General features: G+C 50.8%; 1 protein-coding gene across 1 annotated transcript in view; it reads right to left on the bottom strand.

Moving 5' to 3' along the window:
• Positions 1-13,597, bottom strand: part of LOC144767748 (early activation antigen CD69-like) — a 73,475-nt gene that overhangs the window by 37,006 nt on the left and 22,872 nt on the right. Inside the window, exon 3 of the mRNA XM_078651131.1 lies at positions 1,229-1,437. Within this exon, the coding sequence (XP_078507257.1) occupies positions 1,229-1,437 (209 nt within the window). The remainder of the gene's footprint in view (positions 1-1,228; positions 1,438-13,597) is intronic.

Below are 13,597 nucleotides of genomic sequence, written 5' to 3'. Positions count from 1 at the left end.
GGCTAAATGCAAATCAGTCGGTCCCTCATGGAAACAGTCCAGCCCGAACTGCCAAGCCATGCCTTCCCTGGACAGGAAACAAGCTTCCGAGGACCGGTTTCTGGCATTAAAGCCGTCTTCAGCCCGGCTTGCTTGCATCCAGTGGCAAAGTGAGCAAGGGACTCACGTCTGAGCATACCCTGCCACACTGATGGCGGCCAAAGCGGTACAAAAGGGGGTGGTGATGGACGGAGCATCTGAACCAATCAAACACTCGCACTCAGTCAAAAGATCTGGGTTTGATCCATCACCGTTCTTTAGCCCACTCTGCCACCCCAGTTCAGACATGGCTATATGCAAATCAGTCTGACCCTGTGCCTCATGGGAACAGTCCAGCCCGAACTGCCAAGCCATGCCTTCCATGGACTGGAAACAAGCTTCCGAGAACCGGTTTCTGGCATTACAGCCGTCTTCAGCCCGGCTTGCTTAAATCCAGTAGCAAAGTGAGCAAGGGACTCACATCTGAGCATACCCTGCCACACTTATGGCGGCCAAAGCGGTACAAAAGGGGGTGGTGATGGACGGAGCATCTGAACCAATCAAACACCATCTAAGACTGGACAGGGTCGGTTGAAGAGGAAAGAGCAAATGAGTAGAGAGATCTCATTGGGTTTCAATGCTTAGAATCCTGCTTTTGGAAAATGCAAAGACATGGGCATCTGGTCCATTGCCACTATAATCCCATCCTCCTACAAGAGTCCAAGAAGTTCTGAGCATCACTGGGAAGGAAAGTGAGGAGACTGGAAATCCTTCATCTACAGTAGCTTGACTTACTTGAGGCCCAAGGAGACAATGGTGTATAGGGAGGAGAGAAACCCTTTGTGCACAGGAAAGGAACCAGAAATAGAAGAGCAGGAGAAAGGGCGGCAGAACTTAATAATTGAGAGAGAAACTAACTAAATGAGGTGTGCGAAAATCAAGAGAGGACCTCAAACAACTCAGAGCCAAAGCAACTTTGTAGGGAGAGAAATGGCTCCAAAGTCGTGGATGCCATCTAGATATTTCAAGACCACCAGAACCAAGACTTCCATGATGATGACATACATGAAGCAAATAGGTGTGTCCCAGCTCTTGACTCGTCATGCAGGAAAAGCCTAAATGTGTCCGACAATACCTAGCCTGACATGTATTAGCTATTCACAGGCAAAAGATCGGCAGGGGACGGATGCTGGATTTCCTAACAACTTACCTTTTCTTCATCGTTTTCAATCACAGCTAGAGTGGAATTCAGAGACACGCACGTATTGAAGGCAAAATGCCAGCTTCCTTCATCTGTAGAGATGAAGAAGCATTTGGTCATGTGTAAGTGCCATCCATCGTCACACTGGAAGTGTACACTGCGGTTCTTTGCATCTGCAGCAGTACAGTGAACATCTTTGGTTTCTGGTTTCTTTACACCTATTAAAATGAAAAGTGAGGTATTAGTTAAGATGCAAGTACAACTATTGTGATAACATTGATCCCTACAATGAATCTAAAAGGTAGGTGTGATGACAACCGAACATAAGGGTGCTCTTGTGACAGACTTAAAAGCCCAGGAATTAGGGCAAAAAACCAATTCATTAAATAAATCTAACTGCCCTGAATCTACATATGGGACAGTGGGCTTTGTGGTGGATATACACCAGCTTAAAAAGGATTCTGGCCTTTGGTATACCAGTGGAGAGCTTTCAGGATGGCAATGATATGGTCGCACATTTTCCTGCTTTGACTGGTTGGGCAGCCACATGTTGGATGATTGTGTGAGCGGCTGGTGATGTTTTGGGAATATAATCTCACTCAAAGGGTCGCAAAATTGGAGAAATAATTACCAACCACGGTACCACTCCATACTATACAACTCACAACAAGTAACCGGATGGTCTATAAAAATATTTGATTATCAGAGTAGGGACAATTAATATTGTAAAGACGAGAACCCTCTCCAAAGGTGACATGCTTCATCACTAGGTTCCCTCTTACACACTGCGACTGCAAGGTACACAGTGTGGGCTACAACTCTCCCACAGGAGAGGAGCGAGAGGGGTTCTAATCATCCAATGGTCGTGAGAGTGAGGGGCAGAGTGCGGAACAAAACTAGACAAGTGAATTAAAACTATCTCTTAAGAGGACGAAAAACTTGAATAGGTGTCCTCAAATGATAGACATAAAAACAGTGTGAAGATAGGGGTATAGATGTTCCCTATTTAGATTCTTTTTTTTTTACATTTTATTTTTCAGTTTTATATTGTTACAGTTATAAAACACCCCTCCCAATTGGCATCAGAACAGCACATATACACCGACTGACTCATTAAGGCACTTTTGTTGGATATAGGCTTCACCAAGATACACGAACACTCAGAAGGCATAGCAGAATAACATACATATAAACAGATATCATTGTGAGCACATAACCAGACCCTACACTGTACAGTGTACTAGCTATGACTTTGGGGACTCCCCCGGCCTCCTCTTCCATTCCCAATCCCTGCGGCGAGAATAACTTGCCACTCGTCCCTTCTGAATCGTTTTGGGAAGTGTCCCCCTTTACTCCCAATCCTGTAGCACACATTGCTCGCCAGGCATGTAGGTCCTCTTGCAATTTCTCCTCCCTCCTGCTGCTCTGCATATGTGTTTCTTCTGCTAGGGACCATTCTCCCATGTCCCTGAGCCATGTGGGTATCTCTGGGGCCCTCTGACCCATCCAAGTGATAGCCACCCTGCATCTGGCCAGCACCAACATCAATTGCATTAATCTATAGGACAGCTTTCGTTTCTTTGGCCTAGGGACCAGCGCCAGCAGACAGTGCAAAGGTGTCAGTGTGATACGGAGTCCTGTAGTGGCAGATATGTGATCTACAACGCTCACCCAAAAGCTCTGGATTAGCGGGCAGTCCCAAGCCAAGTGCAGGAACCCTGCCCCTTCTGCGCTACATCTGGGATAATTATCCCCCCTGTCTGGGGAATAACGCTTCAGTAAGATCGGAGTGAGGTATGGGAAATTAAAATGTATTAATTTAAAGCGTGCGTTACAAGATACCTTCTGTGTTAGACCCTATTCGCTTATGCTGCCCCTGGTCCAGTGGCGTACCTAAATCCGCTGCCCAGGCCGCCCACGCTGGTGGCACCGGCGGGACAGAGTCCCGACGCATGGCTGCATATAGTAGGGCCCTTTGCCACAGGACAGAAGAATATTCAAGGTGTGAGTCATTGGGGGCGCCTCTGGATACTGAGCCCAAAGCGACCGCACTACATCGCGCAGCCCCTGATAATGCAGGTACTGCCCACTTCGAAGGTCTCCTCCGCTTGTTCATAAGTTATAAAGGTCTCAGTGGGGTATAGGTCGGCCAGGGATTCACAGCCCCCCTCTCGCCAAGCCCGGAAGGACATATGTTGTTCCAATGTCACCATGGGCGCCAGGATCCAGAGCGGCAGGTCCCTGTGGAAGGGCTCTGTTCGCAAAACTCTCTCTATGAATCGGTGTCAAACGCTCACCGGGTGCCTCACGATGTAGGGCAAAGTCTCACTCGCCTCCCTGCCCCGCATCAAAGCCACCCGTAGATCCTGTGCCGTTGCTCTACCCGCCAATAGTTGCGTCTCCCAAACGTCTGCACCCGCAAACAATCTGGCAGCCGGTTGTAGCTGCGCAGCATAATAATCTAAGTCAAAGCGCGGGGCCTCTAGGCCTCCCTCCTCATAGGAGCGCACCACTGTATGAAGGGCTACTCTACTGCGCCTGTCTGCCCAGAGTAGGGACGTAAGTAGCATGTTCAGGGTCCGAAAGACCCTAGGGGGAAGAGGACATAGCGTGTTCTGAAGGATGTAAAGTGTCCTAGGCAGCATCACCATCTTAGCGACGGCCAGCCGACCCATGAGAGATAGCGGCAGGGTGTTCCAGAAGGACACAAAGCACTGCAGGGACTTAATCACCAGATCAATATTGCATGCCAGTGATTGCGCTTCAGTTGAGGCCACTTGAATACCCAAATAGCGAAAGCTATCTCTTTCCTATCGCATCCCGAGCTCCGGCAAGTCCTCCCGGGACACCAGCTCAAGCCCCGACAACGGATAAATCAGGGATTTGTGTCTATTGAGTCTCAGTCCCGACGCATCGCCAAACCTATCTAGCTGATATAGCAACATTAGAAGCGCCTCTCTCGAGGCTCTCAGATAAAACAAGGCATCATCCGCATATAGGGAGATAATATTACAAATATCTCCCACCACTGCGACAACTCAGAACGGATCCGAACGGCAAAAGGCTCTAGAGCCAGGGCAAAGAGTAGAGGTGAGAGGGGACACCCCTGTTGTGTACCCCGTCCCAATTGCCACTCCTCCGAACGCGCCGTTCCCAGTCGTACCCTAGCCCAAGGGGATTTATATAGGATACGGATCCAACGGCAAAAACTGGGGCCAAAACCCATTACTCGAAGGACCTCTTGCAAATATCCCCAGACAACCATATCGAACGCCTTGGCGGGGTCAACGGATACCAGTACAGTCTGTTCTTCTGACCCCTGGACCTCTTGTGTGATGTGATTCAAACGTCGCAGGTTCATGGTGGTGTTACGCCTGGGAATGGACCAAGTGCGCCATATGTGGTGCCAGGCGGGTGGCCAATAACTTGGTCAAAATTTCCACATCTGTATTTATCATAGTGATCGGGCGATACGCGGAAGGGTCGAGTTTGTCCCCCCTGGTTTAAGGATCATGCAAATCTCCCCACTTGACATGCTCTGCGGGAGAGACCCGTTCTCAAATGCCTCGGCAAAGACCTGTAAGAGGAGACAAGACAATGTGTCACCGAACTCGTGATAAAACTCCGGCGGGAATCCATCACTCCCCGGCGACTACGCGCGTGCCAGCTGGGTAAGAGCTGCCCGTACCTCCCCCAACGTTAGTGTCAGATCTAGGTCCTCCTGGTCTGCCGCGGAGAGGGACGGCAGGGTCAGTCCCTGTAGATAAGGGAGATAAGAAGCTTCGGTTATGTCTGGGTCAGCAGTGTATACCTGTTGGAGGTGGGACCTTAAGACTTAGAGGATGGCACGCTCAGAATGTACCCCGTCCCCATTTGAGTCTCGCAAAGCTACAATACACTCCGGGGTCCGCTCTTTCCGAAGGCTCCAAGCCAAGAGCCGCCCGACTTTTCCCCCTCCCTGTGGAGACGCTGCCTATATTGGCCTAGAGTATACTTTTCAAGTCGGTCAAAAATATCATGGACCCGAACACGGGCAGACTGCTCCTCCTCCCTCTGCAGGTCATCAGGAGACGCCGCGGCTCGGACATTTAAAAGAGCATCCTCTGCCGTCTGCAGAACCTGTAGAAGCTGCTTTCGGACTCCATACATGAGTCCCATGCAGGCTCCCCTCACCACCGCCTTTAGGTCCCCTCCTCCAAATTAAGGTCCACATAGTCCCCGAGAGCCGTCTCCACATGCGCCCTCCCTACTTGGTCCAGGAGGATATCCACCTGAAGTCTCCAATTCCGAGGGCGGGAAACCGGGGTTCCACATCGTACCAGGCATGCCACTGGGGAATGATCGGATCAAAAGCGAGCCTGGTGTGTCACCTCTATGGACATATTAATCTCGGCATTTGCAACTAAGACCCTATTGAGGCGACTATACGTGTTATGAGTGGGGGAAAAACAGGTGTAAACTTGCTGCGTCTGGTTTGTCTGACGCTAAATATCTACTGCCCCTATATTCTTCATGACCTCCTTAAGCTGGGCAGTCATACGGGGTTTTGTGCCCTCCCGTGGCGGGGACCTATCTAGGACCGGGTCAAGAACACAATTGAAATCTCCCATCCAAAGGACTGGAGCCCCCAAATCATGAATCAGGACGTCCTGAAGAGCCCGAAAAAAGACCGGGTCATCCATGTTAGGTGCATATGTTTTCAAAATGATAATGTTTCTACCATCTAATTTTGCCCCAAGAAGCAGGTATCTGCCATGCATGTCCGCTTCTACATATTGGACTGCGAATGGGACCTCAGGCACCACCCAAATCAACACTCCTCTAGCATATGTGGAATAGGAGGAGTGGAATAACTGACCCCGCCACTTTTTGCCCAACTTCTGTGCCCCCTCGACTGTAAGATGGGTCTCCTGGAGGCATGCAATTGAGACCCCGTGTCTACGACGAAAAGAAAGGAGTCTATATCTTAAAGTGCATGTGCCTAGTCCTCTCATATTCCAGCTCATAACTTTGTACCCCATGTTCGATGATGTAGCCCGCCGCCCCCCATAGCGCTACCCTCGGTGTCCCTCCAAACCCGTGCCCGTAGTGTAATACATGCGATGCCTAAAACATTCCCCTTCACAACCCCTGCCAGGCCCTCCCCCCACCCACGAGCAATATACTAGCAACAACACAACTGGCCGATATGCCCTTCCCATGCTGGTGCCAGGGCGTGCCCAGCCACCCCATCCGCCCAACTGGACTAAACCGCCCAACAGATAAAAAGGAAAAACTCCCCACCCAGCTCCCAGCAAGGCCCGCTATCAGATCATGAATACAGGACTCAGGCCATTTCAGTTAAGGATTCCACTGTGTGTACAACCCTTCGCTCTCTAACGAGCAACAACGACCCCTTAAACATTAGACTGAGTATAGTCTCTCTTTAGGTAGCACCCCCTCACGGCCAGCCAGAAAGCCCAAAATCCAGCAATCCATCCAGGACCACATCCGCTCCTCATGAGAGGGCGTCCGATGTCGGACCCTGAGTCCCTGCCATCTCTTGAATCGTAGCACTGGTAGGGTAGATAATATCTGTGGTGGGCTGCAGTGTATCCGGAACCAGTACCTCTCCTGGCGGGGAGTCCTGGACGTCGTCGGAAAGACCTCAGACCCAGTCAGATCCAAGCGGAGGATGCCATCCGTGCCCACCGTGACTCGCCGTCCCTCCTCTAGCTCAGCTGTGTCCGAACGACGTTGTCTCCTACCGGTGCATCTCCTCTGCGGTCGTGTCCCCCATGTGTGTCGGTTTCCTCCACGCTCTCCTGGAGGTAGGGCATCCCCCTGATCTCAAGCCACTCCCAGACCTCCTCAGGGGCCTCGAAAAAGTGCGCCTTCCCCTGGGAAATAACTTTAAGCTTAGCCGGGTAGAGCAACATATACTGTAGGTTTAACTCCTGGAGCTTCTGTTTAACTGTCAGGAAGGACTTCCGCTGTTCTTGGACAAGTTGGGTGTAATCCGGAAAGATGGAGACCTTCGCATTGTCATATGTTAAATCCACAGTTTCCCTCGCCGCTCTAAGGATGCAGTCCCTGTCTCGATAGTTAAGGATCTTGGCAATGAGGGCCCGTGGTGGAGCTCCGGGTCTCAGTGGCGGCTCCAACGGTCTATGGGCCCGTTCAATCACAAAGACTTCTGACAGACCCGCAGGGCACAGCATAGTACGAATCCAGTGCTCTAGGAAGCTTTCTGCGTTGCCTGCCTCCGCTCGTTCCGGAACACCAAGGACCCTGATGTTACTGCGGCGTGCTCTCCCTTCCACGTCCTCCACTCTCTGCTCCAATGCCCCTGTCGTGGCAGTAAGGTGTGAGACTGTTTTTTTGAGGGCCGCCACTTCTCCTTGCAACTGGACAATATTCCCCTCCACATCAGACACTTTGTCGGCCACTTTCCGCAGGTCTGTCCGTAAATAATTCAAGTCAATGGATACCGTTTCAATTTGGCGCTGCAGGGCAGAATGGGATCCCTGAATCGCCTTTAACAACTCCGCTCGGGAGGGCTCCCCGGCAGCCGCATCCCCTTTGTCCTGCCACGACTGGCGCGTTATCCTCTGCGAGGGGAGCCTCTGGGTAGTATATTACGTTATAGTGTTTGGCTGTGAGGCCTGGCGTTTTATCTTTTACGCATTTCAGACATTAAACTGAGTCACTCCAGGATCCCTAGCTGGCAATCTCCTAGCAGACCCACGCCAAAGGCTGCGTGGATGAAGGTGACGTTTAATCTATTCTCCAAACACTGACTCACACTCAGTCCACAGTACCTCACCACAGCGTTTCTCTCAGACTACATGGGCCCGTCTTGGTGTGCACCCCACGCCGGAGCCCAATATCAATGTCATGTCCGGGGCCAGCTCTAGCGCACTCAGGGAGGTCCCACAGGCGTGTAGGAGCCGCGGCCACCGCCCAGGCCAGGCACGCCAGAACCGTCAACCAATGTCAGGGCCACCGACTTTTCCCCGCAGCACCAACCGGCAGGAGCGCGACTGAAGGGGTCCCTATAATGCAGGTCACAAGGGGAGATCCTCACACCTCCACAAGGGCTCCTCAGGAGACACACGATGTAACCCAGCTGCAGACCCCCGGGCCCGAACCGCCAGCCTCAACTCCAATATCCCCAGCAGGATAGTGCCACACTGAAAGCGAGTCAGCCTGTCAGGGCCCAACAGGCCACCTGGTGGTCTCCAGATGTCCGCAGGTGTCCCATCACCAACTCAGCAGGCCTCCCGGCCGATCCCTTATCGCACCTGACCCCCAGGGCCGTCCCCGCCTCCTCAGCCTCAATAGTAGTCCCAGTCCAGGGCGCCCTGAATGCCGACCCGCAGCAGAGCGCAGCCGGACACACAGGAAGACAGGCCCCAGGGTGCTCCCGATCTACGCTCCCCCGCCACAGCGCAGGAGGGCCAAAGGGCACCCCACCGCCAATTCTCCAGGCTCACCTTGCTCGGCACTCGGGCCCGGCTCCCAGCCTCCCCCGCCTACAGAGCTCCACCACAGATGGGGAGGCCCCCCGATGGCAGTGGGCGCCCCGTGAGGCAGGATACTCCTTTAGTGGCAGGCCCTCGAGGCAAGGAGTCCGCACCCCGGGCACCTCAGGCTCCGAAAAGGCCGGCGCAGCCGCTATCCTCGGCTCCCCCAGGGTTGGCCAACCGGGGGGCAGGGCTCAGGTCTCCCACAGGGGCCCCGGCAGGCAGTGGGCCCCGCCTCAGCCTCGAAGGCCCCCACGTCCCGGGAGGCTCAGATTACAGCGGGCTCATCGGTGGCAGATTGCCTCCGTCTCGCCGACCCAGGCCTCGATTAATGCAGGCCCTGCCTCTGCGCATTCCGAGCCGCCGCCTCCGCCTCCGCCTCCCGGTCCGTATGCAACCCCAACGCGGGTCAGTCCGGGCTCCCGATAGTCCGGGCTGGTGGATGCTTTTATTTACTTCCCTCGCAGACAATAACCGCCCCGCCGCCGCAATGCGGGGGGGGGCCAGCGGGCGCTCTCACCGCCCATTTACCAGGCTCCCCCGCCACGGCCTCCGGGTCCGTCTCCAGGCCTCCTGCAGCCCGCAGGCCGCCTAAACAGATGGGAGGCCCCCGATGGCAGTGGGTGCCTCCCCGGCCTGGATATTCCTCTGGATCAGGTCTGTGGGGCTCCGAAACACACTCCGGCTTCCTCGGCTCCGTGCCGGCCGACGCCGGCCTTATCTCCGGTTCCTGCTGCTCCCGCAGCACGGCATCAGGCGTCACTCCTCAAACAGAGGCCCCAGCCGACAGCGGGCCCTGAACCATAGTCGATGTTCCCCACTCCACGGAGGGCCCCAATGGCAGAGGGCCCTCCGGCCTCAGGTCGCCGCCGTCTCGCGGGAGTAGGCCCCAGGCCCCGGCCTCAATTTATTATGGCCCCGCTTCAGCTCTGCGCGGGCCAACGCCTCCGCTTCCCGGTCCGGGAACAGTCTCAAATTGGATCAGGATGTGCCCATCAACAGCCTGGGCTCGCTGACACTGTTATTTACTGCCCTCGAGTCCTGAAAGGATGTGTTCAAAAGGATTTTTAGGGCGACCTGCCAGGAGCCGAAGGAGCCTACGTCCTGTCGGCCATGCTGCTTGGCCACGCCCCCCTCTATTTAGATTAGGTCAACATGTTTCTGCTTTGATGACCAAAGGTTCATGGCATTCTTCAGGACCAGATCACGTCACTGCTATTATTAGTGGAAAATAATAAATATAAAAATTACCATACATAGTTTGATGGAAAAGACCATACAGCCAGCTGCAGTCTGGTCCATAGTCAATTCTAGACACCTCGTCTGCCTCTACATTCAAACGGTTGGGATTCGGGAAAGTCAATTCTTGAGATCCACGTGTAAAGGACCGTTACATGCTTCATGCTCGGTGTTCTAGGACATCGCCCCAGCAACATTGGCATGGATAATTCACTTCAAATTACGACATGACAACATAGAGTACAGCTGAACCTACCCCTTTGGCCTGGCTTTCATCTACCAGAACAAAGCACACCACTTTACTAATCTTCTGATAAAAGCTTCCATGCTCGAGGAGAGGATCTCAGACTAAACTCTAATGACATGGAGTTACAATACATGAGCTCTGGGACTGGTAAAGATCATGGACAATGGCTTCCACAGGATGTCCCCGGCGACAGGGGAGGTGAGGGTCACCGAGCTCCCCCTGGGCCCTAACAGGATGATTGAAGCAATTACATACTCTTTTGTGCTTGGATGATACTAAGGCTTTCTGTTATTAATTCACAGTATGGTAGGCCCCCACTGGGGAACATGTTCATTATCGACTTATATTGTACCTACTAAACTAGGAATATGGTTAACACTTACTACACCTTTAGCATATGTTAACTAATCTATGTTTAAGACATATCCAAAGTTTACCTTGTTCATAAGCATAACGGTAGTGCAAATGTTATGTGGATCAGGACTTACACTCATGCATTTAGGCGATTCACTCGTTTGTCGTTCAAATTTTGGGAAACGAGGTTCACCTAGGTTTTTATTCTGGTGTCCATTTATTATTCCATGAGTGAGACCTTATCAAGGTGTTGGAAGAGGGTGGGGGGGCTGGGAGTTGGCTAACCCGGGAGACACTGCATGGCTGAAGGGGGAGGAGGGCACCTTTGAAAGCGACTGACCACGTACCACTACAATGGTGTTGACTACATTGAAGTGGAACATCAAAAGCATAACTCTGGCCAAAAGACATACATTGTGGAAATACCTGTTGAAAAAGAGACATGGCATAGTAGTGTTGCAAGTAACCCACCTCAAATGCAGCGATGAATGCAAGTTGCACCACAAAATGTACCTGCTACAGCCGATGCCCCAAATTCCATGCAGGCCACTTTCCTCCAATCGTTCTTCACTCTTTTGCGGGAGGAGGGAGGTTGCACAAGTGGACATTACACTCATGAGGGACTCCAACCTGACCTGCGACCCACATATTGATAGCACACACCCATAGCCTGATGACACAGGGAGTTTCATGAAAGAGCTTAAACACTCAGCGGGATGGATTAATGCTGGAGTACAGTACTGCTGCACCAAATGATGGACAGAATGCTGAATGAAATAAACATTCTCCTCCAGTCAAGAGATCCGGGTTGAATCCATAATTCTTTTGCTCACCATGCCGCCCCAGTATGGACCCAGCCATATGCAAATCAGTCTTGACTCTGCTCCTCATGGAAACAGTCCAGCACGAAATGCGAAGCCGGGTCTTCCCTGGACTGGAAACAAGCATCCTGGGACCAGTTTCGGGGTAACACCCCTCATCAGCCAGGCTAGCTTGAATCCAGTGGCATAGCGATCAAGGGACCCACCTCTGTCAATTCTGATCCTCCCAGGAGGTCTTAAAACCCCACCCCAGGGGCTAACACTTCACTGACCCTCCCCTATCACCACAACACACGGTCTGTATTCATATTTCACTCACTCGTGGATTATTGTTTGGGGTTTTCATCCTTTGCTCTGTTCTTTTTTTTGGGGGGGTGGACATGTTGGGCACTATAGAGGATTTGTGTAACACCAATCCACTGACACTGTCGTATTTAACCAGGACTAAAGTCACAATTATTTAGCATTAGTTTAAAATCATTAGCCTCCTGATGTAATGTTTAATAATCTCTTTTTACGTGCACTGTTTATATAATACCATGCGCTATAAAAACTCAAAAAGAAAGTTTGGCAAAATAAAAAATGCAAAAGAGCATCTGCAGGTATAAGTTTTGCACTTCTATAGATATATAACTTTGGGTAGGCCCAGAAACCATACTCCCAGCAAGCTTTTGTGAGTTATGTTTTAACGAAGTTGTGTTGTTACTGAATCCAAAACAAAGCCATCATTTGGTTTTGTTATTTTACAACGTTGTAAAACAATATTCAAAGATTTGCCTGCAGTAGACAGCCCCATCTGTGCCCCCCTCAGACAGCTGAGCCATCACATGGGGTAATTACTGCCCTGATGAGAAATCCGTCCTCCAAAGAAGACCCTTCATGACAAAAGATACAGAAATCACACAAACACGTTCAGAGTTATTAAGAACACATATTAGCAAAGTGCAGTTAAAAACAAAAATGGTGTACAGCCTTTAGAGGAACGGCCCTCGAGATCAAAGATGCTAAGTCCCTTCGGATAAAGGCGGCGCAGCCAATGGCATGAAGAGCAGTATGGGAGGCGGGCTGCCAAGCCTCAGCTTCCCATAGCGCGCTTTGGTGGACCTCACCTCCTACTGAGAGAGATGCCAGAGCTTCCTTGAAATATGTAAAGACACAGACACCGGTAAGCTGAGGTCGTCATGTGTCTAGGTCGTGAGGTATGAAGCTTACTAGCCGTTAATTCTACCTCGAGCCACCGTATAAATCATTTCACTCTTTACATTATTTCAGCACTACAACCATGGTTGTTTAAACTTGTAGTGTCATTGTTGTAAATGAATGACGCCTGGTCCATATAGATTAGATAGGTTGATTTATTAAGATAGATGTTATCATCAAGAGCCCTACCAGGAGAAGCTTCCTGCAGCTCAGGCCAAGCTCCAACCTACTCCCTCACTCATCCAACATTCCACCTGATGGAGCAAGGTGTCGAACAAAATTTTGTTCAAACTTGCAAAGTTAATCTTCCATAATTATAATCAAATTAATATGCTTGTGGTGAATTTACTCATCAACCTAGTTTAAAAATGTTGCATCAGTACACGCTGGATAACTAATGTGCTTTTATGTTGCAAACTGCAGGAGCGAAAAATAATAAACTAACCTGGTCTATTGTCTTTGTCAGTATTAAATGCGGCTGTTTAATTAATGGCATGTGCTTATTTTGTGTGCTTATGTTATGTCTTTTCTGTGACAAAATGCATAAAAGAGTTCCTGCAGTTCCTGAAGGAAAGGTAGATATAAATGCTGCTTATTCGTGCTTCAGCTAGGTAAAATAATTAACTGGGTTAATTAGTAAAGGGGGTGGGTAACAGAATGGGTCTCAATTCCTTAATTAATTGATGTCTTGTATTTGTTTAATAATAGTTTCCGAAGTGAGGCCTAGATGCGATTCAAAAAGTATGGCTGACGGACTTGCTGAATGAAAACTTGTCCAGAGTAATGCCCTGCACATGCGCAGCTGTGAAGACTTTTACTGCAAAAGCAGCACGTAAATTGAAAAAGCAGTTCTACAGCTGAATTAAAACGTGCACTCGGAGAAAGGCTCAAGGACAGGAACTTGTTGTGTCTGCCAAGGCTAGGAAGTAAAAGTTTGAAGCTCGTGAAAAGTATCTTTTCTGACGAAGTCGGAAGACAAGGTATTGAGAGACAATAGGGCTTATGAAAAAGC

The sequence above is a fragment of the Lissotriton helveticus genome, chromosome 7, assembly GCF_964261635.1.
Source record: "Lissotriton helveticus chromosome 7, aLisHel1.1, whole genome shotgun sequence".
NCBI lineage: Eukaryota > Metazoa > Chordata > Amphibia > Caudata > Salamandridae > Lissotriton > Lissotriton helveticus.
The sequence above is the reverse complement of the archived record's forward strand: the minus strand, read 5'-3'. Positions and strand labels throughout refer to the sequence as shown.